This window comes from Thermomyces lanuginosus (assembly GCF_041956635.1).
Source record: "Thermomyces lanuginosus strain ATCC 200065 unplaced genomic scaffold VTN49scaffold_32, whole genome shotgun sequence".
Taxonomy (NCBI): domain Eukaryota; kingdom Fungi; phylum Ascomycota; class Eurotiomycetes; order Eurotiales; family Trichocomaceae; genus Thermomyces; species Thermomyces lanuginosus.
Genome location: NW_027192366.1, coordinates 1,235,240 through 1,259,664, shown reverse-complemented (window position 1 = coordinate 1,259,664; position 24,425 = coordinate 1,235,240). Strand labels below are relative to the sequence as shown.

Genomic DNA, 24,425 nt, shown 5'->3' with positions numbered 1-24,425 from the left:
ACGAAACATTTATTTCGCCTTCTTCTTCTTGCCACGGATGCTCTTCATTTGGGCCTCGCGCTCGGCGCGAGCTTTGCGCTGTCTCCAAGCCAGCCAGCGATTGCTACGGTCAAACTCCTTCGCCTTAACACCCGCATACTCGGCAGCACGGCCAATCTGCCAATTGGCCTCGCGGTACATGTAACCAGGACGAAGAGGCAGGTTGGACGGATCCGGCGGCTCCTGGGCCTTAGCCGCGGCCTCCTCCGCCGCGAAATCGCGCGGCACAGCGATGAGGTTCAAACGACGCTTGGTCGGGGCATTGCGCGGCGTTGGCAGTGTCCCGTCGCGCTCAAAGCAGACGCCGATATACTTCCGGTCCGGATGACGCTCCGGATCGACGTAGTATTTCACGTATCCGGCCTCCGTGGCGTAGATGGTGTGGTCACGGCCCATGGCGCAGTTCTCGCCGGGCCACCATTTCGTGCCCCGTTGGCGGTAGATGATGTTGCCGGGCACAACGTACTCCTCGCCGAGCTTCTTCGCGCCGAGACGTTTGCCGGCCGGGTCGCGCGCTTTCTTGTTGGCGGCGCCTTGGGAGGCGTGGGATGCGTGTCGGACTTGAATTGGTGTTGTGGAGAGTGTCGAGGTCAAGGATGGGAGGAGGAAGCGAGATAGAAGTGGTGACGACGACAGACCGTTGTTGGTCGCTTGAGATGCTGCGGTGAATTGGAATGGCGAGCGGACGGCTCGCTCGAGCACCCCAAGGGATGCTCGTAGGTTTTGTTGTAGCATTGCCGGAGTTCAATGCGGGCGAGTGCCCTTCGATGGTCGGAAGCAACAACTTTTCGGAGAGACTTGCAGAGCTGCTGATCGCGATGGTTTTGTCGATTTTGCTTTCCAGCGCTTTGATTGGCGGAAGCGTTTAGTCAGCGGAATGCAATCACGTGATTAAATTACAAGCGCGGCAACTGGCGTCATGGGCGTAACGGCGAGGACAGCTTGCAATTCCTGAGTGTTCCAGGGTCAATATTATCTGACAGGAACGCTCGAGGTAAGGCGGCAAGATATTTATACACCGCCGAATTTGGTCCGTACGGAGCGAAATGCTCTCAAGGTCTGTGATCGCCCTTTGGGCGCTACTGTTTTTATTCATCGCCTCCGCCCATGCTCAATTCGGGAGCTTCTTCGAGCATGTGTTCGGAGGCGGCCATGCGGGTGGCCAGCAGGAGGCAGCAAGTGACAGTTCATGGTACCAGCAGCAATGGAAAGAGGGTAGGATGTGCCATTAGACATGAGAACTGGGGAGTTGTTTCGCTGACTGTGATCACTTCTAGCTAATTGCCCACGATATCTGTGTCCTGGAACCCTCGCTTGCGTCGATGTTCCGAATCACTGTCCATGCCCGCATCCGAGCGTTGAAGACAAGGTAGAGCTTGGGGAGGGAAGCGCAATCTGCGTGTCCAAGGGAGGATTTAAGCCCGGGGAGGCCGCTAGGAAGATTGAGTTGGCAAGAAAAGGTCTCATATGATTTTTGTTGATGAAGACAACGCGCTTATCGGAATTAGAGTATTAGAGAAGTCAATAGTGTAGAGGGTTCCAAGGGAAATTCATTGTGGACTCCAGTAGAGAGTTGCTGAGATCAGTCAGCATGACATAGTGGCACGGAGTATCAAAGCACCGCCGCGATAACAATTTCCGCCGCCTCCGGCGCGGATCAGTCAGTTTCAAATCATTAACATCTGCCAACCCCAATACCTAATCTACCCACAAAATCAACTTAAAAAAATGATATGGAGCAGGCCGTTCCGGGCTCCAGCTTTACGCTGGGCCGCCGGCGGCTCACGATCCCTCCGAACAACCGCAGCCAGCAGTCGAGGACCGCGTAACTCCCTTCGAAGACGTGAACCGCCACAGCCGATTACGAATCGAAGGAAACGAGTTATAACCCCGGAAGATGTCTCTTCCTCAAGGCGTCAGATCCCCGAGGATCAACTATCGGGAACCGCGCAGGAGCTGTCATCCACACTGCATGAGACGAGACCAGAGGACAACACTCTACTATCGCCCGTTCATGTCCCCGAAGATCCAAATGGGGTTTTGACAGGGCAACATCCTGCGGCAAGAATACTGGCCAACTCGGCTTTGGTCGTTCAGCGACAGCTGGAAATGATGAATGTGATGCTGTATGTGGCATCTCGTGCATGTGCTGGGGAACTTTTTGATTGACGTTTTGCGCGTGCAGCGGATTCGAGCAGGCAAACCGCTACGTAATTCTCGATGCGAGCGGCAACCATGTAGGTTATATGGCAGAGCAAGAAACTGGTCTGGCCAACACATTGGCCCGACAGGCGTTTCGCACGCATCGAAGTTTCGTTGCCCACATTTTTGATCGCGAAGGGACCGAAGTTCTTAGGGTACGTCTTTCATAGGGTTCACCGGGATGGAATATCAGGTTCTAATGACGCTAGTTCTATCGTCCATTTTCGTGGATTAGCTCTCGCATCCGGGTTTACGATCCGCTGATGTACTTGGATCCGCGACGGCCCAACACCGTCAAGTCTGTTTCGTCTACCGCGCTGATGGACGTGACCGGCGGCTCTGCGAAGATCTCCCCGCTGGCGATTTCCGAGATGCGAGTCATCGGAGAGGCGCAGCAGGTTTGGGCACCGCTCCGACGCAAATACGATCTCTTTACCTTCCATGAATCTCCCTATCAAGAGACCGAGATGAGCACAAGGTCGATCTCCTCAACCGGAGACGGATTCTCCCCATCTCAGCAGTCACAGCTGGCGCAGGCGTCGCGTGAAGAGAACGTTGACGGCGAATATCACCAGTTTGCCTACGTGAACGAGCCATTTTTGTCGTGGGATTTCGCCCTCCGATCCGCAGATGACCGGTTAATCGGCTCCGTCAACCGGAACTTTGTAGGATTTGCGCGTGAAATTTTCACAGACACGGGTGTGTATGCTCTGCGGATGGACTCTGCTGCTCTAGCAGAGGAGCGCGAGCGGGGCATTCCAACGGCCTATTCGGCCAAACAGACGGGAATGACCCTCGATCAGCGAGCGGTTATGCTGGCGACTGCCGTGAGTATTGACTTTGACTACTTTAGCCGGCACAGCCATGGGATCGGTTTCTTCCCGTTATGGTTCCCCAGCGAATTGACCAGCGGGGGAACTGCCGCCGGTGAGGTGGGAGCCGCCACCGCTGCTGGTAGAACCGGGCAGGCGGGGACTGCAGCTGAAGGGGTGACCGCGGGCGCGGTTGGTGCCGGTTCCATGGCCGGCTACGAGGCCATGCAGCGGGGAATAGGTGGCAAGCCAGACGGTCCAGCTGCTACAGAACAATATCCTCAAAGATACCCAGAGCAAGATCCGCGGGAAACGTCTGAGGATACTCCACCGCAGGATTTCTGGGGTTCTGGAGGTGATGCCGGTGGTGGAGAAGGGACAACGGGAGGATCTGATGGGTTCGGCTGGTTCTAAAGAGATATGAATGTGTACTTTTACCAAAATCTCGTATGATAGAACAAAGACTGTAATGCATCAGAGTCAATGACGCTTTTAAAGTACTTGCACTTTCATGCCTTAGGCCGAAAGCCCTAACAAAGGTGGACAGCGGGGGGGACCAAAACTGAAAGCCATTCCGCTTCAACTCCGACCCTACGCCGCATCCATCAGGTACTTACTCACCAACAACAATCGGACTACACACACACACACACATACACACAACTTTCTACCGGCAGGGTATAAACACCGTAGAAAATGAGCTCCTCCGCCAGCGTCGCCCAAAAGCGACTCTTCCACGAATACAAAAACCTAGCAACAAACCCACCCGAGGGTATCACCGCCGGCCCCGTCAACGAAGATGACATGTTCCACTGGGAGGCCGTGATCCAGGGACCCGAAGGCACACCGTACGAGGACGGCGTCTTTGTCGCAGAACTCAAGTTTCCCAAGGATTACCCGTTGAGTCCGCCGACGATGAGGTTTTTGGGGGGTGTTTGGCATCCGAATGGTCCGTTTGTTCCCCATCTCATAATGAAAGAGAAAAAATTGCTGACATAGAGGGATGGATAGTGTATCCAAATGGTACCGTGTGTATCTCCATTCTTCACCCTCCCGGTGATGATCCGAATCACTATGAACATGCCTCGGAGCGCTGGTCGCCGATCCAGAGTGTCGAGAAGATCCTCATCTCGGTCATGAGCATGCTCGCGGAACCCAACGATGAGAGTCCGGCGAATGTCGAGGCTGCAAAGATGTGGCGCGAACGAAGAGACGAGTATAATAAGCGCGTGCGGGAGGAGGTTCGCCGGGGGTTGGGATTATAATTCCTCTACGATGTTGGGATGTTCTTCATTGTGTAACGGGTATGGAGTTTTATTGGTGTGAATGTGTTTTTTCAAAGACAAGGATACTTCTTGAATATTACCGAATCATAATCTTTATCGTCCCAGTGAGTAGACAGACCGCAACGCCATGACCAGACCGAAAAACTCCTAACCTGCCAGAGAATACAGTACAAAAAAAAAAAAAAAAAAAAAAAAATCAACGGAATAACCGCCGACCTCCCGTTCCAATACCCCATGTAAACGCCCCCCGGACCCCCAAGGTCTGCAGACTTAATCCCGACATCCCTACGCCTCCGCCTTCGCAGTCCCGTTTATACCGCCGCAGTGCCTCCCGCAGATGATCTGGGAGCAACTGGCCCCGGTGCGGATTCGGCGGCGGTTTGAACTCTGGTTCGGGCTCGTCATTCGACGGCTTGTTCTCATTGGTCGGCGTCATGGCATACGGAGACCGGTGCGTCGCAGACTCGGGTGCTGGAGAGAATCCGGGAGGCAGATTGACACCTACGCCGCTAGCGCCTGCACCAGCGGACTGCGGCGCCCCGGCGGATGGACTGGGAGCCGCTTCTTCGGACGCCTCTGTCTTCACCTCTGCTGCGGAAGACGCGGAGCGGGCTTTTCTCTCCTTGGCTTCAGCCTGTTCTCTCTGCCAGGCGGCGTAAGCCGCTTGGTCGAATGCCTCGGCCCATTCCTGTTGCACGGTGCGTGCCTTCTCGATAATCTCGCCAGCAAAGACTTTGGTAAACCCGTTAATGGTTGTCACGACGCTTGCAGGCACGGATTGTGAGAGCGCATGGTTGACTATTCGTCGGAGGGTTTCCTTCTTGAGTTTTGTTCGTTTAAAAAGGGCGTATCGGTTGGCTTGATCTGGGTTGAAGGCATCAATAAGAATCCTGTCATATTTCTTATTAGCATCTAGGCTCGAAAATGGAAGAAAGCTGAGCTCATACGCCATGTCCTTCTTTTCCGCCTCCATATCCGTCGGCCCTTCATCCCCGCCAAAGAGCTCATTCTCTTCCTCCAACTCTTCATCCTCATCCGCCTCTTCTCCGCCTACAGCACCACCTGCATCCGGATCCGCGGATCCAACCCGCGTACTGCTGCCATCCAGCGCGTCTCCGCCCCGGATGCTCGCCGCGTCCTCACCATCCACCCTCTTCTTCTTTCGCCCTCGCTTCTTCCCAAAGACACCTTCGCCCGTCGCGGCGCTGACGCCCCCGAGACTCCCTGCCATACTGCCCGTGACGCTCCCCGCATCGCTGGCCTGGTCCCCGCCGCTGCCGCCGCCGCCGCTTGCCGGAAACGATGTCTGTCGCAGAGGATGCATGCGTGGTCGCTTGCTGCTCGAGCCGGACGCCGTCGACGATATCGACGCCCGTTTGAGGGGATTTACCCCGGACGGCCCGGGGACTGGCGGCGGTGAAGACATGGCTTTATGTGTGTTTGGCGGACGCTATGAATCGCTTTGACTGTTCTCGTGAACATCCACTATCCACCCCATGCTCACTGAGGCGGTAAGGATTCTGCCCGTTCCTCTAACCGTATACGGAATGTGAAATTACGTATATGGTAACGTATCTCAATTATCGAAAGCCCAACTTCGCTACGAGTATGGAGTTCGTCAAGCACAGAATCAAAGAGGATTAGAAAGTCATGACGCACATACAATTATCTTGCTGTACCGAAAGAATATACTCATAACAATCATCATGTTCATACGTGTGCCATTCAGTCCAGCGGACTAAATGGCAAGAAGCAAACAACATGCGGTAGCGACAGACATGACAGACATAACAGACAACTGATCGAAGAGCAAATCACGCGCATAACCGCACCCCTAGTACTCCCCAATGCGCGGAGCACCTCCCTTCCAATCATAACGCTCGTAGTAGCGGAACACAAGATCGTAACCGTCGAGGTCGTGCACGATCCGGTCTACACGGCGATAACCGGGGATGTTCTCCATCTTTTTGGCTTTGAGGATGGACTGGTGGTCGGTGAGCTTGCTGGCTGCCGACGACTCGTCCGATGGTTTCGCCTCGAACAGAGTCACGGTGAAGCGTCCAGGCTTGAAAATGTCGACCACATGCTTGACAACATCCGCGGTATCGCGTCCGGACTTGGAGGGTACGTTGGACTCGAACGACGCATACGAGCACTGAGGTTCCGGTGTCACATGGACAGTGAAGTAGTGAGCACCGGACTGACCGTCAGGCGCCGGAATGACACCATTTGCGGAGTAGCCACATGGAGTGAACAGGTACGCATCGATGCGCGCGTTCGGGTACTTGCTGGTCGGGTAGATGTCCGCGAGGCCACAAGTTTCAGTCACCACGGTACCCAGCGCGTGACCCTCGGTGGTGAGTTCTGCAGGCAGGCCCTGCTCGCCCACCGAGTCAATGTCGCTGAGGTCCGATGAGGTGTTACTGAAAACGTCCACATGTTCGTCCCGATCCTTCTCGATCTTCCGATGACGGAGTTCTGCGACCGCACTCGCATGGTCGAGGTAGAACTGCTTCGCATTCTCCTCGTCCAAATCCGTCATGAGAATCTCGAGAGTTTCGTCGCTTTCTTTCTGACAGTCATCGCCAGCTCCATTGATTGGCAGATTTTCAGGAATGTTCAGAAGCCTGGTTCGAGTCTCCGGCGGCGGAGTCGCAGGTGGTGTGAGCGCCGTATGCGGCTCCGTTAGGTACAGGTACCAGTGCTCGCCGTTCATCTTGCCAATCATGTACGCGCTTCCATTGGCAAAGAACTGGTCCAGAGTCTTCACTTCATCACGCCAGCTACGGTGAGGACCACGCTGACGATCCGGGAACAAAAAGTTCTTCCGGCTGTAGAAAACCCGGTACGGAGCAGCGGCACAGGTGAGACCGCGGCAAGTTGGGGGCGTGGACTTGGGGAAGCCCGCGTACGTGGCCGCAATCTCAAGAATGCGCGGAAGCCCCGAAAGCAGAGTCGTGGTGCCACAGGTTTTGAGGATCAGCTTGTGGCGCCAGACAAACATGCTGGACTCGGACAAGAGGTAGGCGTCCATATCGTCGGACTCGACGATCGACAGCACCTTGCAATTGACAATGTCCAGCATGTCCTTCCATGCTTCCACGGGGACGGCCTTGAGGCCGTTGGGATTGGATCCGCCGAGGAGATTGTCGGCCGAAGGACCGAACCATACCTCTAGCAGCTTCTCAGGACCTGGCAGGGCGTCAGTCACCGAAATCACTTTGGCAGAATTCACTGGGCAACTCACCTTCAAAAGCATTGGAACTATCCAAGCCGATGGTCGCTTCATGGTTGATGGTCACCGATGGCGTCCCGGTAAACGAGGACGGAGAGGTGGTGTAGTTCTTGGGAATCCCAATGTAGACCATATCCGAGCGGTCCCGAAGAAGCGAGGATTCAATTGACAACGGTCCGAGACGGGAAGAACCTAGCTGGCAGCTATGAAAGCGACGGGTGGGACGAGTAGTGGACTCGAAGCACTATCTGCCACCCAGGGGACAATGCGGTGTCCGCCTGAGAAGGAGAAGGCCCGGTGGTGAGGGGGAAGAGGAAAAAGCTGGCGTCCAACCGACCAGCTCAGTCACTGATGTGGAGAGACTAAACCTTGGGCTCCCGTGCGGGATGCTAGGGGGGGCGAGCGGAGAGAAGACCGAAAAACAGATGGAACGGAATGGTGACGACCGTTTAGGACCCTCGCACCGACAGATTACCGATACCGGGTCACAGTACCGGGTCCAGCCGACGAGGATATCAACGCCGAACGAGACGGATCAAGAGCACGAGTGCGCCAAAAAAAAAATATCGATCGAGCAGAGGCGGTGTTATCTGGGTCTGTCACAGGTCAGAATCCGCACGTAGGGAAATTTTTTATTTTTGGCGACGCGCGCGCAGCAGGCAAAACAGGCACGGATGTTTTTGACGCTGTGCTCACCACGCCTCGAAATCGAGTCGCAGAGATCGCAGGCAAGGCAGGCAGTCAATGAAACAAACTCACTTGGCAGGCTTGGACAGGAAGCGTAGGAGATCCTTTGGGCTCATGGAGGATCGCACGCGGGTTAGTTCGGAGCGCGAAAGTCACCACATCGACGTTGACAACGCCAATTGTGGCAAAACCAGAAGGCTCTGAGAAAGTTCGACAAGCAAGTAGGAACAACTAGCACCGGGAGAATGGGTCCACGCAAACTGGTGGGTTTGGCATATATGTAGGAAGGAAACTGAGTCAAGGATCGTGGGCAATTTATGATGAAATCCCAGCGAGTCTGTGTGATGTGGGCAGAACAATGCGGGAAAAAATATCGCCCAACCTAAACCCTGGGTGGACTGCGGCACTTTTGTTCTCTTCCCCTGTTGGGTTTAGTCAGGTTACTATCCATACGGAAACACGTCGATAACTTCCATAACAAGTTTAGCCAAGTTACGGGGTTCCGATACAATCATACAACCTGGTCCCCCCAGGATCGATACAGAATCGGGTCGAACCAGTCGCTCTTTCCTTGTTTTGGCTCTTGCCACTTCAGGTCCGGACGGTTTACATATCGTTCCTGTGCCTGGGCGTCTTCTTTTCTTCTTCCATTCTCTCCGTTGGAATTGGAATCCGCAGCCATGGCAGACTGGCTTTGTTGCTGCTGTTGTTGACCCTTCCGCATGCAGCAGTTGGTCGTGCGACAAGCGGTGAGCGTCATGAAATACAGGCCTGTAATAACGAGGAACTGAAAAACACCTCAAACCCTGCATGCGGACGGCAGTAAAGACTCTCGGCTACAATTCTCCGTATGGAATGTGTACTTTTCAGGCAGCAGAACAAGTCCATGCACTCCGTGCAATCATCAGACGCGTCATTGACTTCGAGCAGCTGGTCCCCGAATTGCAGAACTCCAGAATTCCAGAATTTCAGTTTGTCCAGCTCAGCCAAACTTCTGGTCGGTCTGATGCTAGTCCGCGAAAAGTCTAGCGGGTGCAGCTCCAAGCTCCCTTAGATGACCCGTCTCACTCCCCTCCAGGCAAATGGCTTGTGTTCCTGCACCTGATCTCATTTTGCTGCAGGGTATCATTTTCATTCACATTGGTCTAGAATAAGTAAACACAATGAACGCAGGGCCCTTCCCATGAATTTAGATCCAAGCCTCCAAAAAAAGGTCCAGAATCCACAACGCCGCAGAGAAAAAGCATATTTCCCAGACAAAGCACATTTTTGAGCCACCAATCGCTAGTCTTCCAGCAAGGTACGGGCCAATTGCACGTTGCCCGTGTCTGCAATCCTGGCAGCAATCAGCTCGCCCAGCTTGTCAACGAGCTGCTCACGGAGCTCATCGGTAAAGATGGCCGAGTGTCCGTTGGTCAGGAGGTCTGCGCGTCCCTGTTGCAAGGTCGACAGCACTCCCAGCAACGCTTCCAGAACGCGCTCCGCTTCAGGTCGCCGTGGGCCGTCTTCGCTAATGGCGTCCTGCAGGAGCTTTTCGTATGGCTTTAGGTTCGGCAGGATCAACTCGCGCACGACCTCGGGGCCTCCGATCTGGTGTAGCCCAATAATTGCGCCGTAGTGCGTTCCGAATGGCTTGGCCGGGTTGAGGAAGTTTTTGAGACACGACCGAGCCAGTCGCGGGCGAAGATTATGTGAGGCATGGGAGTACTTCTTGGCAAGAAGTCCGAGAAGGGATCCTGCAAAGTCGCGGAGAGCGAATTGCTCCGCGAGTTCTGTCGTACTTGATCCCAACTGGCGTCCGATCAGGCACGTAAGAATGGGTGGGACAAGAGCGGCGACCTAAAGGCCCCGTCAGTGGCCAGATACTGGACGAACTCGTGCAACGAACTTACATATGGATCAATGTACAAGTTCTTATTCTGGATGAGCGCCTCCGTCATGCGCATAACCTGGGTCAGAACAAAGATGTCCTTCAAATTATGCGTCACCTTTTCTGAGATAAACTGGACAAAGTACGGAACCAGCTGCTGCAATCCCGGATCCTCTCGTAGACTCGAGTAGGCCGATGTACGGAACTCCTCGCTTGCTTCATCCAAGAATGCGTTGCAAACCTTGTCAAAGTAGAGCTGCAGCTCCTTAGACAAGATATGCTTGACGAGCGGCTTGACGGCGACATTCTGATTCCCGCTCATGGCGGCCACGTTGGGATTAGCGCCAGGGCCCTTGGCGACGAGTTCGAGGTTCCGCGACTCGCTTGCCGTAGGATTCTGCGGAATGGACGGCTGGACGCCTTCGACAGCAAGCCAGTGTGCTAAAGGAAAACAAACCATCAGCCAAAATGTCCCCCTTCACACCCAAACACACACAAAAATCCACTACTACTAACCCGTGAACATCACCGATCGCGGCACCTTCGGCAACGGCGCATTGATCAACTTCTCAAAATCCACCTCTTCATCCTCGACGTAGTAGAGCGGCTGCCCGGGTCCCAGCGATGCCTCGCCAAACCGCAGCGGTCGCGTCGAATCGTATCCATACAGGGGCTCGACGTTCAACACCCGCAGCGCCTGGGTGATATCCTGCGTGGTAAGCACCGTCCGGCGACTATGGCGCATGAACTTGAGTGCTTCCTCGAGCACCTGCGCGATGCGGTACTCGACGTCCCGTGCGAGCGTCTCGGTCACATCGTTGCTTAGATTGGAGATGCCGACCGATTCGGCGACGTCGCGGATATTGTCTGGATTCCACACGGACATTGTCGATGGGATGGGGAAGCTAGTACTGAAGTTGTTTTTTGGTTCGATGCGATCAGGGCTCGGTGAAGCTTTCGTTCGGGTGACCTCAGAACTTCACCATTCTGAGTGTCGGAGGGAAGGAGGAAAAAAAAAAAGGTGATGCGTTCACTGTGTAATTATTGCCGTAGCATGAGTGCCGGATTCTCTTTGTGGACTCTGCTTGTCTTCTTCAATCTCTCTTGGGAAGAGAGTTGGTGATTGTCCGCGCATTGTCCGCCGGATGTCTTGATTTGCGTAATTAATTACCTATCTAGGACTAGCAGGTTAATTCTTGTAAAACCAGCTCCTTGTAGCCCAGTCAACTTTGCGACGTTCATTAAAGCTCACAAACCATGTACCTAGGAGCAGAGACTGGAATCCATACTCATCTTCTAAGATTCAATCCAGTCACTCATCAGCTAGACTAATATAGACGCTGAATGAAGGTAAACAAGCTCAACTCTTCTGTAACATGCGGTGGACATTGGTAGTTTGCACTACCGCTCTCTCCAAAAGAATATGTTCAACATAACAACATCAGCAAAAAAAAACACAAAACAGGGTATCAATTAAGAATTAAGTCGGTCTTGGAGAACATTCTAGCAGGCCGAAACATGCGAAGCCTCATGACTGATCCTCCTCTTTTTCATACCTGTGGGCTCTCCATCTGACGAGACGTAATCATGGAAACAAGCGGGGTATCTCTCTCCTGAGCTCAACAGAGGAAAGTGAATTTATTTGGCCTCGGCATCCTCTTTGGCAGGCTCCGAGGCTGCCGTGGGCGCTGCCTCTTCGGTCTTCGCAGGCTCTTCCGTCTTTGCAGGCTCCTCGGCCTTGGCGGGCTCCTCTTTGGCCGCCTCCTGCGACTCCTTGGCTTCTGGCTTGGGTTCTTCCTTAGCTTCCTCCTTCGGCTGCTCTTGAGACTCTGTCTTGGCTTCTTCCTTTGGCTGCTCCTTTGCGTCTTCCTTCTTTTCCTCCTTCGAGTCGCTCTTGGCCTCTTCCTTAGGGTCCTCCTTGGCCGGCTCGTCATCGACAACAGGAACGGCGCGTCCAACTTCCTTGAGTTCGCCTCCCTTACCACCATACGTCTTGGGAAGCTCATTACTGAAGGAGAACTCCTTCGCAAGGTTCGCGCCATTCGAAATGGGATGGAACTTGCGAATGGTATTCTTGCTAAGGAAGACCTTCAGCGCAGTGAACATCCAGCTCATGATGGCTGGCACGTTGACAAAGAACTTCTCCCGCAGAAGCTCGGGGTACGCCAAACTAAAGGTTTCAATGGTCTCTTTGGAGGCAGCGCGAATGTTGGGGTTCAATCGCAGGAAGCTGACATTCAGGTAATCGTGGACCTGAATCATTTGATACGGATCTTCACCGTGGTAGTCGATCACCTTGGTGGACTGGTCAATCTTCAGCTCGCGGACGGCCAGCTCCATGAGAGCGGTACGCCATTTGATGAATCTGGCAGCCTTAGCATGTTTTCAGTACGAATTTCAAATGGAAATACTTACTCAGTAACATTGCCAAAGGTGCCGTCAACATCCTTGACCGCACCGTAGATGTTCCAGTTGAAGACGACATTCCCCTGCTTGGGGTCATTGTACGTCGTGACGTAGCCGAGTCCATCGAACTTCTTGCTAAACTTGGCATTGTCGGCAAGATCGACGACATTCAGCTTCTTCCGCCACTCAAGCGCCTTAGTCAATTGCTCCTCCGCCTGCTTGACGTTGCCCTCGTTGGCGCGTAGGAACTTGATCAGGACGTTGACGGTGGGGATGTCATTAACATCCTTCAGCGGCACACCCCACATCTCCGTGTGACCAGCCTTCTCCAGGATGGCCGGAAGACGGTCGAACAGCTGGCCGAGCGCCGGAGTCTTGGTGATATAATCGGGCTTAGCAGGTTCCTGCTTTTGCTCTTCCTTCTTCTCCTCCTTTTGCTCCTTGGCGGCAGACTCCTCCTTGGCGGGCTCTGCCTTAGCAGCAGCAGTCTCGGCCGGCGCATCTGCAGGCTTCTCCGATGTGGCAGTCTCCGCAGGCTTGTCTGCGGAAGCCTCAGCGGGCTTTTCTGTAGATTCCGCAGGCGTCTCTGCGGCGGTCTCCGCGGGCTTTTCCGTGGTAGTCTCTGCAGGCTTCTCCGTGCCGTTTTCCGCAGGCTTGGACTCAGTCTGCTCGGCAGCCTTCTCGTCGACCTTGGCCTCAGGGGCCGGGGTCGGTTGGGTGGCCGGTTCGGCAGACATGGTGATGGAAGATACTTAGTGGAGAACGGATCTACACGAGCAAGCAACAGATGAGCGAGGTGCACGAACCACACGGCGTGGATGAGAATTGGGGCCTCGTATACATATATATACGAAGTATGGAAGAAATCGGGATCAGACAACACGAAACGCCTGGGTTAAACTTACCACAGTCAGGAGATACTTCCAAGAGGCTTTCAAAGCGGCTAGGAAGCAGTTCAAAGGCCCCGAGAAGAGGATGAGAGAGAGGGGGAAAGACGGGATGAAACAAGAGAAATAGGGGAGAGGGCGAGGATAAATACAGCAACAATAACGCCCAGGAGTCCCTGGGCTCTCCTCTAGCAGAGATGCTTAATAAGAGCTTCGAGGGACGCCTTTGTTTTGGAGTCGGTGGGTCAGGGGTGCTCCCTGGTCCAGGCCCAAAAAGGATGAGCTGGCAAAGACATCGTGTCACGTGACCTTCATTCCCCCTGGAATCAAGCGCCGGACCAAGCTGTCAAACTATCATAGCCCACCCCTTTCCGATGATCCCCCCCGGCTCGGGCAATTTTGGAGCGTCTGTGCGGAACTGCGGATAGGGAGGTTATGAGCCACTAGCCTGATTGGGAGATCCCTTCATCGGCATTTTAGCCGATTGATCATGAAAAATAGATGAGCAGAGATTGTTCGCAGGAAGCCAGGAACAGGTTGAATTTGAAACTAATAATAAATGAGCAGCATGTAATAATGCAAGTTTCGGCAAAGACAAGACCATCCACAGCCAGTCAGCAAAAGGTAGGCTACTCCGTACTAATCGTTGCCCAAACGCAACACGCCAGGATCATGCGCCACCCAAACCCTAAAATCTTCGTCTTGGAGCGCGGGCGTTGCAGAGCGTCTTATCTTCGTGTAGCGCGTCGCAACAGTAGAACTGGCGCTGCAGACGGATGGTTTCCGATTTGACGAAGATAGCCTCCCGTTTTGCAGCAGCATCGCCGGTTCCTCCCGGAGAATCTCGAGGAGGACCCGGATACGAACCCGCTGGACTCGGCTGACCCGTAGGAGGAGGTACATGAGAAAACGGATGTGCTCAGGGTTCTTCAGACCACGGTTGGTGAGGCCCCAGGCCTCACAGGTCTAACATATCAGGATTTACTATGGCGAGGACTATATTGTCGGTGATACATGCCTCCGGAGCGGCTTGTCACATGGGTCAATTAGTACTTATCGGATTGTCGATGGTGATTGCCGTGTTGCTGAGAACCACCATTGCGGATTAAGACCCTGCTAGTAAGATCAGGTAGTTGCTAGTGCATGAACAGTATGTACTCGCCAAATTGCACGAACAACTTGAAATCTCTCCCAGTCATGGTGATGCGACTTGCGAACTGGGAAAGCTGGGTGAATGCCTCGGCTGTGAGAGCTCGACGTTGTGGAATAATGCAATGATACTAAACCATTTGTATGTCTGTGAGATACGAATACGGTAGATAATTGATTACAGTTGCCATTAACTTCCATCTCACAAAGTCTAGGGTATGCACAGAACACCAGTTGGTTCCCACCGGTTTTTATCACGAATTTGTCAACTGGCGTAAGCCAAGGTACCATCCTGTTCCTGAACTGAGCAAATGCGGAGTTGCGTGCATGCTAAACGCGGAGTGATAGGTCAGTCCATGGAAACACTCAGCCAATCAGCGAGCAGCATTCAAACATGCAACCATCATCAATCCTCGGCCATCCTACGATGGACCTCGTAGATAATACTACTAACAGTACTACTGTAGATGAACGGAGCAGTCGGAGTTACTCCCGTCATATAAAGGGTCCGTAGAATGGCCGCCGTCAGTTGATCTGAATGCATCACGACGAAGAATCGACATCCAGGAGCAATAACCTAGGTCGACCGACCAAAGCCTTCACCATGCGGGAGATTGTTGTCTGCTCGGTGCTGATCTTCGTGCTGGCTGGTAAATGCCGACGCTGTTTTATTTGTGAATAACAAAGCTAATTGAGCTGCTTCATAGCCTGTGTCCTCAGCCAGACCCTTGAAACACCAGAACCTCACGTGGCTGCACGAGAGGTGTCGGCTACATTCCATTATGGCAAGGGCAAAGGTGACCGCATACGGCTGAACCAGCTGCAAGTCATCGGCTCGCACAACAGCTACCACCGCGAGGTCAGCTTGTCGGAGCGGGAGGTCTTCCCGGAACTGATTGGAGAGCCGACCCCGGAAAACTACTACTACTCGCATGCCAACGTGCACGACCAGCTGGAGTACCAGCAGATTCGCAGCTTCGAGTTTGATGTGTTCGCCGACAGCAAGGGCGGCCTGTTCGCGGATCCGCTGATCCGGCGGCTCGCGAACATGTCCGAGACAGAGCGTAAGCACTATGCGCTTCCGGACACGATGAAACAGCCGGGCACCAAGGTGCTGCACGTCGCGGACGCGGACGTTGGCACCATCTGTCACACGCTAGTCGAGTGTCTGACGCAGGTGCGCGAGTGGTCGGACAAGCAGCACCGGCGGCACGTGCCGATTCCGATCCTGCTCGAGTTCAAGATGTCCAATGGCCCCGTGGAGGAGAAGGGTGGCGTGAAGGCCGAGGAGTGGACCACGGAGGCTCTCGACAAGGTCGACAAGGAGATTCGCTCCGTCTTCTCGCCCGACCGCCTCATCACGCCGGACGACATCCGGCGGAAGGCAGAGCGGGCCACGGGCCGCAAGCTGACGCTGGAAGAGGCTATTCTGTTGCGTGGCCCGCACGGCGCCGGTGGGTGGCCGACCCTGGACGACGCCCGTGGCAAGGTTCTCTTTCTCATGGACAACGAGCCGACGCACCCGGTGCGCGTGCGTGACGCTTACCGCGCCGGCGGCCGCGACAACCTGGAGGGTCGCGTCATCTTCACCAACTCTGAGCCTGGCCTGCCCGATGCAGCGTTCATCAAGCGCAACGATCCACTCGGTGAGAAGAACCAGAAGGAGATCAAGCAGCTCGTCTCGAAGGGGTATCTCGTCCGCACCCGTGCCGACGTGCCCATCGAGACCATCCTGAACGATAAGACTGACATGCGTGAGGCCGCATTTGCCAGCGGTGCCCACATCGTCAGCACGGATTGGCCCGTTCCGGGAAGCGCGGGTCGGTATAATAGCGACTACGTGGTGAAGTTCCCGCGGTCCAGGGCTGCTCGGTGCAACCCGATCAATGCACCCAAGCACTGCGATGATTCTGCGTTGGAACATCTGTGATCTGTAGACAATGATACCAGATCGTGATAAGTAATGCGGTATAATGATAATTTCTTTCTCATCATACAGGGTATACTCGTCACCAGGAATATCGAATGACAATATCAAGCTGAGTATTCATTTTCATTCCAAAAACACATCAGTAACGTAAATGGTATCATGATCACATAGAAAAATCAACCTAGGCACCACCGTTGGCCACTTTACCCGGCAACGGCGGGACAGGAGGAATCTCCTTGGATGAATCTTCTTCATCGTTCTCGTCCTCGTCCTCATCATCCACAGCAACGGGATTACTACGAGCGATCACATCAGCGCTCTCGATCCACGAACCGTGGAAGTAATCACTTACGCAAGCAAGTTCTTGATATTCTTCATTTCGTAGTGCTTCCGCCGGCGTTCCTCAAACTCGCGATGTTTATCCGGGCTCCTCTCACCCTCGGCCTGAGGACAATTCTCGACGACAACATGTCGATCACCCACACTGCCCTTGCGGGTTGCGCGGCTGGCACTGGCACCGTCCTCGTCCTCGTCCTCCTCTGGATCACCGAGCTCCAGATGCGGGATGTCACTGTCGCGAGGGACCTTTGGCTTGTCCACCTTATCCAGCTCGTCGACCACTAGGCCCCGGGCGTCGAGTGCCGTGCCTGCGGCATCAACATCATCATCCACATCCTTGTCCGGGTCATATGCCGGAACCCACGGCGTCTTGGGCTCATTGATTTTCATCCGGGTCGTTCGCTCTTGCTCTGTCAGGTACAGATTGGCTTCGTCCCACTGCAGCCGCTGGCCATGCTCGTCCCCGGGACGACCACCGGAGCTAGCGTTGCTGGTTGTGGACAGCCGCCGTCCACCGCTCGTGGATGCGCGCCGTGTACTTGACGACCGCCGGCCGGCATTCTGAAGGGTGTTTTGCAGGGTAATTTCGCGGGTGTCGGCGGCGTCGGCTTTCCCCGGCGAAATGGCTGATTGGGGAATGCTATAAGAACTCGACGAGTTTTTGAGAATCCCTATATTAATGATCTAAGCAATCCGACCTCCTTTAGCGTTTTGTTAGTTGATTCACGAAATACCCTTTGGACGTTTGGGCGTCGTCTCTGACGCGGTCTTTTCCGTCGAGGATGTCATGGTGAGTTCTGGGACTGCAGGAGCAGTGTAAACATCGGAGAAAGGGTCAGCAAGCGGACGAAGTGGTCTTTTATTCTATTTGCTTCCTCTGTGGGAAAAAGAGATTATCAGTACTGCTCGCAAATGTAAAGGCTTCGAGAAGTAAAAGTAAACAGAGGGGCTCGTAAGCCTGCATACTATGACGTAGGAGAAAGAAAGAAGCTGAGCAATTTTATGCTTCTCCCGTGACTTCTTGAGCCAGAAAGCCAACAAAAGAAAAGAAGCGCAGCTGACCGACTTTTGACCGGCTCCAGCTTTCCAAACCATGCATGTGCAGGTGGAGGAGGGGTGAAGGGAAGAAGGGCTGTTCACGTGATCGGGAATTGGGGCAATGACGTCGTTCTTGTAGCGCCGGAGTCCGAGGGGTTCAGGGACCGACAAAAGTGTGAATTTCTGCGTTACTTCTAGAACTACGGGAGTATGTCGTGAAAATATGGTATTTTTTCATACAACTTCGAGTTGCAAGTACAACAATGAATATAAGAATGGATGCTATATTCGAATAACGCCCCTCCATACATGTCCGTATACAGGATCGCTTCGAACAGCAAGGCACACTTCATTCAAGCAAGGGAAACAGCATACAATAAAGAACCACATCAAAAAAAGACGGGGAATGCAAAATGGTAACCTCCTCCTGGATGTTCCCTGAAACGAGAGTCCGACGCCAGCCCAGTAAATGACACCAGGATACGAGCCAAATTCCCGTAACGGCATGAAAGCCCACATCGATAGATCAATGTCAGAAGATCGGGTATAGAACAGTAGTATCAAATCAAAGACAAAAAAGAGGCGCAAGAAGAAAAGAATGCTTCAAGGTGCCCAAGAAAGAAATGTCAAAGACGGGGTAAAGCAATATGATTCTAAAGAAAGATCAGACAAGTGACTCAAACTCCTCACGCTCGCGAAGTCGATTCTTCGCAAGTTCATCCCCTCCAGCGGCCGACAACTGCATCCAGTGCAGCGCCAAGCACATGCTCTGCGGATCTGACTTGGAATCCTTGTCCCGCCGATACATCATCTCCGCCTTGAAGGTATCGCGGGGTAGTGTCAAAGGTAGCGTCACCCGGGGCAGGATCTCTGGATGCGTGAGGTAGAGGATGGCCAACTCACGCTGTGCCACCGGATTACCTTCCTTGGCGGTGATAATCCACATTTTGGCTGCATCTTCGATGGTGCTGTGAGGTCGCGAATGCAGATCGGACGCCGGTTGAGAATGGCGCCGACTCAGCTCCTGCGATACGATACGATCCGCCAGTTCTACCATGGAGGAGCATACTTCCTCCTTCAATGACAAAGCAGCCAGTCCAAACTCGAGGAACGCGGTGCCACTGTCAGTCTTGTTGAGAGTTTCGTTAGGCACGAACGCAGATACGAATTGCAGGTCCCTGAACAGAGTCTTTGGTTGGAACTCCCGTAGCAGGTCCTTTAGCTTGTTGACAACTTGATTTTGCGAAGCCTCCATATCGTACGAAGGGTGCGACTCAATTTCAACTGATTCCGGCGGCGGCGATGGAGGAATTGACAACAGATCTCTACTGTGGGACGGCATCGACAATCTGCGGCGCCCAAGCCTGCGTTCTGTAGAGCGCGGCGCATTGCTGTTGATCAGATCCAATGTAGACGGAGCGCCACGGTAGAATGGTCTCGCAGAGGCAGCATTAAGAGAAGCAACCACCAATGCCCGCAGATCCCGGAGGGCTTTCAGCTTAACGTAGGGGTTAGCATTCCTGGAGAAAACATCCAACAATTGTCGAAACGCATCGTGATATCCAAAATTAGCATCGGAGGCGACTGCATCGGAATTATAATTCTGTTGATCGCCACTGGCCGTATCAGTCGCCTCACGGGTCCGACTGATCATGGCCGGATCCGCTGATTCGGCTCGTCGAAAATGCCCATACCCTCGAGTCTCTGGCCGACCAACACGCTCGTAGGATCTCAGTTCAGACTCGGCCAAAAATCTCTGGATCTTCGCACGTTTGTCCATTTGCACCTGGACCCGCTTGTCGTTGAGGTAGCTGGTGAACCATGCATCTGTCTCGCTGCCGCAGCTCCAGACGGGTGATCCGAGGTCGCTGAGAAGCAGACTGGTCAATGTTTGCCGGAGATCGTCCAAAAACGCACTCTTGCCATGCGTGTCGCGCTCGACACGACGAGGAGCAGGTGTATCACTGAACATTGACGGAGGCCGGGAAGGGAAACTAGACGCACTGGCGGCTGATTGAGTCATGGTCTGAGGCGGGGACCAGAACGCGCTGTACGAATCAGTTGTGGAGCTAGACGATGTCTTTCCAGCCATGTAATCCAGCGATGACAGGGTGTCAACCTCAAAATTTCTCGTTGTTCTCCATTTGTCCGATGATAGGCTCTGGAATGACGACTGGCTCATCAGAGTCGGCACGTCCTGAGATCGTATGGACTCCGAGGTACGGAAGCCCACGCTCGGATAGGACGTAAAGAGTGCATCCTCGCTGCAGATGCTCGAGGGACGAACGCCAGGGGGAGAGGAAATGCCACCAAACGATCGGCTGCTCGAGCTATCAAACTTGGCCCGTTCGGCTTGGAAAAGTTCGCTGGCCCAGAGAACCGGCGTTTCACTCATGGTCTCACCGACGAGCTTGTTGATGCTCGCCTTCACCTCGTAGCAGAACCGATGGATGCGTTCCTCCCCACGGCAGAAGTTGTCGATGCCGTGGTGGGACATCCATTTCCTAGTGAGCTCTACCTGCTCATCTGAAAGTTTGTTCGGACCGCCCTGGCTGCTAGACGCTTTCATGACATTCATTACCTGCATTTCGGGCTTCTGCAGCATGGAGCCCGAAAGGTACCGAGAACCGTTTCGGAACCGGTAATCTGAAGCTGACTCTCGCTGAATGTTGGGATACACCATGGTCTTGAGTGCAAGAGCGACATTCTTAGCATCTTCATAGCGCATTGAATTCTTGACGTCTGTCATGTACCACATCTTGTTTCTGAATTTGGACGCGCGAGCTTTCGTTTCCTGCGTAAGAGTATGTAGATGTTCCGCGATTGGGCTTAGCCTGATGAGATCGTTTTCACAATCCTTGATCACACTCCTCCATTGAGAGAGCAGTCGGTTGCAGGATTTGAGCATCGGCCTAATAATCCATGAATCATCTCCCGGGTTGGATGGGACCTTGGCGGCCTTTTGTCGCAATTGTTTAGCAGTTTCACACCAGTAGTGGGCTCCCAGAAGGTCCGATTTGGCCGCGCAAATCGATCGGGCAGCATCAAATCGTTGCTGCAAAGAACAACCGCTACGATTTTTGGTTTGGCTGTAGGCAGGCTCAGTAACCAGCTTCTTGATAGCCGTCTGTAAAGCATCAGTGTCCTGCTCCGGCTGAATCGTCGGCGAATTTGGACCGTCATCGATATCATCAAACGAGTCGAACAAGGACTCCGAGATGTCTTCAGACGTCGGCGGGCACCAAGACAAACTCTTGCCGCCCCCGGACACGTCCAGGATCGCCCACTCTTCGACAGAAGGATGATCAAAAAGTGGGCGGCCTTCCGAATCCACGTTAATGTCAGACAGTTCAAGGCGAATGGCTTCGGCCTGCTTTGAATAGTTTGTTGCCTCGGACTGAGGTACTCTTGGGTCCTTGTCGACACTTCCTGTCCACTGGGAGGGAAGAGATGCACGTTGGAATTTCGCTGCTCCTCTGAAATGTCCATTGGGTGATCGATGCGGCGAGCCCAGAGGAAAAGCGCTTGAGCTGGGTGAGCTCTTCGGAAACAGTGCATTCAGTAGTGTTGTAACGTCAGCGCTGGAGAGCATCACAAAAGCTGACGTGGGAGGGTCCTCCTCATCCAGATGCCGCAGTGGTTGGAAATCCCGGGCCTCATATGACAGTGATGGCGGAGTGGACGGAACGAATCTGGAAAGCATGCATTCGATATGCCGTCTCACCTCTGGATGAACGGCGGCGAACTGAGGCCTACACAACAAACTCATCAACCCCGAATCACGAGTATACGGTCTGCAAGAGGAATCCACGTACAAAGAGTGGAGGACTCGGTACACCTGAGCTTGGGCTCGGAGAGCGATCTGTCCAAGAAGCTTCTCCCGAGCATCCTTACTGATGTGGAAATCAAGCAACAATCCCTGGCTCTGCAGCGAAGAAAATTGTCAGACAAACTTCCCATATAGATGCGTAAGAATGGGGAAAGGCCTTACCTCTGGGAAGCACATGGTATTGTAGAGAAACTTGGCAAAGAACCAGTGCATGAGTACGTACTCGATCAGGCCGTTTTTGCTTTCAGGGCTGGTTAGTTTGGCTAGTATGGCATTGGTGAACTCCAACGCCGCTGAAGGAAGCCCAGCATCAGCATCATCAAGAACCTCGAAGAGATTCTTGATGGCAGTTTCAAAGAACTCCTCGGCAACATCAGTTCGAAGAGGATCGGGAGCTTCGACCCCTCCAAAAGACCTGATCATGGGAGACTCAATATTTTCCAGTAGAAAGGCGCCCTGCTGGAGCACATCCATCAAGTAGAGTTCCAGTTTAGGGCGGGCAGTCCAATCACTGCATTGTGTCCAGTGGGACAAAACATGGCCAAGGAAGGTGTAGTATTTACTGTCCTCGACGGCGAGGAGCTTGGAGCAAGTGGAGGACCACACATCCAGACGCAGACGGGCCTCGGCTGAATCCCAATCTAACGGCACTGCGAATACATTGAAGAGGAGAACAGCGAGCGGGTCATTGCGCTCGAGAGCCAGAACATGATCTTTGAAAACAGTGGAATGTGTGCTATTGCGCTTGAGACTCTGTTGCTGACTGCGGGACCGAGAATTGAAGGATAAAACAGCATCTCCCACATCAAGGGACGCCGCGGGTGATGACAAGGCAGCCAATTGGGATGGCGAAAGGCTACGGATGCGCTCAAAGAGGAACTCTGAATCGGTGCGTACCAGGGCCAATATGTGGAGCAGATCGTTTCTCGCCTGAGTGGTCAACTGATTCATAAATCCAGAGGAACGGATCTTGTCAGAGTGCTGTACGAGAGGCGACTCAGCCACCGGAACCGGCCGGTGTATGTTGCGATGGAGCGCCGACTCGCAAGCATCCTGGATATCCCGGACTGCGTTGAAAATAGTAATGAATCCAGACTTGTCACTATACTTGAAGGATTCCAAAAGGCCCTTCTGTGCGGAAACATCAATCCTCAACAGTCTTGCTGAAAGACCGATGGCAATCCTTGTCGCAATCAAACGGTGTTCCAGGTCCTTTTTCTGGTTCCTCACATGCTCACAACGCCGGTATTGACCAGCAAACTCCTCAAATGACACCGCGGGGTCCGAGGAAGTGGATGAGACCGACCTGATAACCGATGGCCGATTCTTGGGCTGGCGGGAAACGGACTGGAATTCCAGGGGCCAGGTAGGCTCGTCAAAACTAGACTCACCAGTGACTGGCGACGCTCCTGGCTCGAGAGAGAGCCCGCCTAATGGCGGACGTATGCAAGGATCAGGCGGCAGGGGAGGAAAGAAGCATGATGGGTCACTTGGACTGACGGGAGAATGGCACCTGCTTGAAGAAACGGAGGGGGAAGGGGGTAAAGCTGTCACAAGAAGTCTTTTTTAGCCATTTGATTCATTCACCAGCGAATCTTACAGGAGAGATGGGATGTGGGGGACACGAGTGGGAGAGGTAGAAGATGTACTGAGGTAAGGTGTGCAGGACAAAAAATCAACAGCAAGCAGGGGTAGGGGAGTCAAGAGTGATGCACAAGAAAGGGAAATGGGCACATACGGATGGCATATTCCTTCACAGGAAGCGCAAAAGAAGCATACTGGGCATCGACCATTTTGCCATGGGCAGGCAGCACCCGGCATCAACCCCGAGACAGCACCCCGAGAATGCGCAATGCCCAGTGGCGGACGATAACCGAGGATCTATCGCATGTTTGTCTTAACAAGCCCGGCCAGACAACACGATGTAGACGGCCGACTCGCGGATGAAATGAAAATACAGTCGTGCAGGCCGGGTCGCTCGCGGTAGCATTCACAGAATGACCACGACGCGCGAGCAAAGGACAACGGAAACGCTGGCAAAGGATACGGTTCTATCCTGTCTCGCAAATCTTTAGCACACGGCGGGGTGGATGATCGGATGAGAGACATACCGACAGATTATGGACGATCAAGTGCCACAAGACTAGAAAAAAAAAAAAAAATAACAAACACTAGTAGCCGCTTCCTGCTAGATAATTGAACAGAAAAACAAAACAACAAGCAAAGAGTGCAAAGGGTGAAGGAGAGGACGATCGCGGGTCAGGGGACTCGCTGCCAGGGCAATGAGACAGACAACCTGGCGCTTCTTCGATGACTAGTTGTATGTCGCTCAAAACACCATGACCGGGGAGGCTTAGCAAACGGCCACGATGGCAATCAGGCGGAAAGCAGAAATGCGACTTGGAAAAATCGACAGCTAAGAGAGGGGGTTGGGTGGGCGCGACGATGACGTGCAGAGCAGCAAGGAGCGACGTCGTTTGCGGGATCGGACAACGCAGACGCCCTGAATCTGATCGGAGCCACACGGGGACTGGGCTGGAGTGAGGAGCTAAGGGGGCGGACGATATGCAGCGGGTCACTCAAAACGGCGGGATGCAGATGCACCAGACGAAATCGTTCAGTCGTTGGGCGGATCGGACTTCCAGCGGAACCAATCTCGGCTTGCGACGAGGCTAGAGATAGACCCAAGAGGATGAAACCACCACGACGAGGATAT

General features: G+C 53.7%; 13 protein-coding genes across 13 annotated transcripts; 4 read left to right on the top strand and 9 right to left on the bottom strand.

The window, feature by feature from the left end:
- Positions 1–9: 9 nt before the first annotated feature.
- VTN49DRAFT_5264 (mitochondrial 54S ribosomal protein bL27m) lies at positions 10–774 on the bottom strand (the record flags this gene model as incomplete). Its single annotated transcript, XM_069413302.1, has 1 exon — positions 10–774. One exon carries the CDS (start codon positions 772–774, stop codon positions 10–12), a length of 765 nt encoding a protein of 254 aa, XP_069267183.1.
- A 372-nt stretch (positions 775–1,146) lies between these two features.
- On the top strand, positions 1,147–1,412 carry VTN49DRAFT_5263 (uncharacterized protein; the record flags this gene model as incomplete). Its single annotated transcript, XM_069413301.1, has 2 exons — positions 1,147–1,254; positions 1,317–1,412. 2 exons carry the CDS (start codon positions 1,147–1,149, stop codon positions 1,410–1,412), a joined length of 204 nt encoding a protein of 67 aa, XP_069267182.1.
- Positions 1,413–1,767: 355 nt separating this feature from the next.
- Positions 1,768–3,467, top strand: VTN49DRAFT_5262 (uncharacterized protein; the record flags this gene model as incomplete). Its single annotated transcript, XM_069413300.1, has 3 exons — positions 1,768–2,165; positions 2,225–2,396; positions 2,451–3,467. 3 exons carry the CDS (start codon positions 1,768–1,770, stop codon positions 3,465–3,467), a joined length of 1,587 nt encoding a protein of 528 aa, XP_069267181.1.
- Positions 3,468–3,749: 282 nt separating this feature from the next.
- VTN49DRAFT_5261 (uncharacterized protein) lies at positions 3,750–4,318 on the top strand (the record flags this gene model as incomplete). The annotated part of the gene is made up of 2 exons (XM_069413299.1): positions 3,750–4,002; positions 4,065–4,318. The coding sequence occupies 2 exons, from the start codon at positions 3,750–3,752 to the stop codon at positions 4,316–4,318; spliced, it is 507 nt and encodes a 168-aa protein (XP_069267180.1).
- Positions 4,319–4,535: 217 nt separating this feature from the next.
- Positions 4,536–5,765, bottom strand: VTN49DRAFT_5260 (uncharacterized protein; the record flags this gene model as incomplete). Its single annotated transcript, XM_069413298.1, has 2 exons — positions 4,536–5,229; positions 5,287–5,765. 2 exons carry the CDS (start codon positions 5,763–5,765, stop codon positions 4,536–4,538), a joined length of 1,173 nt encoding a protein of 390 aa, XP_069267179.1.
- Positions 5,766–6,173: 408 nt separating this feature from the next.
- On the bottom strand, positions 6,174–7,707 carry VTN49DRAFT_5259 (uncharacterized protein; the record flags this gene model as incomplete). Its single annotated transcript, XM_069413296.1, has 2 exons — positions 6,174–7,531; positions 7,587–7,707. 2 exons carry the CDS (start codon positions 7,705–7,707, stop codon positions 6,174–6,176), a joined length of 1,479 nt encoding a protein of 492 aa, XP_069267178.1.
- Positions 7,708–9,545: 1,838 nt separating this feature from the next.
- Positions 9,546–11,017, bottom strand: VTN49DRAFT_5258 (uncharacterized protein; the record flags this gene model as incomplete). Its single annotated transcript, XM_069413295.1, has 3 exons — positions 9,546–10,100; positions 10,154–10,572; positions 10,648–11,017. 3 exons carry the CDS (start codon positions 11,015–11,017, stop codon positions 9,546–9,548), a joined length of 1,344 nt encoding a protein of 447 aa, XP_069267177.1.
- Positions 11,018–11,769: 752 nt separating this feature from the next.
- On the bottom strand, positions 11,770–13,274 carry VTN49DRAFT_5257 (uncharacterized protein; the record flags this gene model as incomplete). Its single annotated transcript, XM_069413294.1, has 2 exons — positions 11,770–12,496; positions 12,547–13,274. The coding sequence occupies 2 exons, from the start codon at positions 13,272–13,274 to the stop codon at positions 11,770–11,772; spliced, it is 1,455 nt and encodes a 484-aa protein (XP_069267176.1).
- Positions 13,275–14,063: 789 nt separating this feature from the next.
- On the bottom strand, positions 14,064–14,327 carry VTN49DRAFT_5256 (uncharacterized protein; the record flags this gene model as incomplete). Its single annotated transcript, XM_069413293.1, has 1 exon — positions 14,064–14,327. One exon carries the CDS (start codon positions 14,325–14,327, stop codon positions 14,064–14,066), a length of 264 nt encoding a protein of 87 aa, XP_069267175.1.
- Positions 14,328–15,177: 850 nt separating this feature from the next.
- Positions 15,178–16,503, top strand: VTN49DRAFT_5255 (uncharacterized protein; the record flags this gene model as incomplete). The annotated part of the gene is made up of 2 exons (XM_069413292.1): positions 15,178–15,223; positions 15,281–16,503. The coding sequence occupies 2 exons, from the start codon at positions 15,178–15,180 to the stop codon at positions 16,501–16,503; spliced, it is 1,269 nt and encodes a 422-aa protein (XP_069267174.1).
- A 181-nt stretch (positions 16,504–16,684) lies between these two features.
- VTN49DRAFT_5254 (uncharacterized protein) lies at positions 16,685–17,631 on the bottom strand (the record flags this gene model as incomplete). Its single annotated transcript, XM_069413291.1, has 3 exons — positions 16,685–16,799; positions 16,856–17,513; positions 17,577–17,631. The coding sequence occupies 3 exons, from the start codon at positions 17,629–17,631 to the stop codon at positions 16,685–16,687; spliced, it is 828 nt and encodes a 275-aa protein (XP_069267173.1).
- A 70-nt stretch (positions 17,632–17,701) lies between these two features.
- VTN49DRAFT_5253 (uncharacterized protein) lies at positions 17,702–18,399 on the bottom strand (the record flags this gene model as incomplete). Its single annotated transcript, XM_069413290.1, has 3 exons — positions 17,702–17,719; positions 17,809–17,907; positions 18,256–18,399. 3 exons carry the CDS (start codon positions 18,397–18,399, stop codon positions 17,702–17,704), a joined length of 261 nt encoding a protein of 86 aa, XP_069267172.1.
- Positions 18,400–18,544: 145 nt separating this feature from the next.
- On the bottom strand, positions 18,545–23,502 carry VTN49DRAFT_5252 (uncharacterized protein; the record flags this gene model as incomplete). Its single annotated transcript, XM_069413289.1, has 4 exons — positions 18,545–21,632; positions 21,696–21,805; positions 21,872–23,256; positions 23,448–23,502. 4 exons carry the CDS (start codon positions 23,500–23,502, stop codon positions 18,545–18,547), a joined length of 4,638 nt encoding a protein of 1,545 aa, XP_069267171.1.
- Positions 23,503–24,425: the final 923 nt, after the last annotated feature.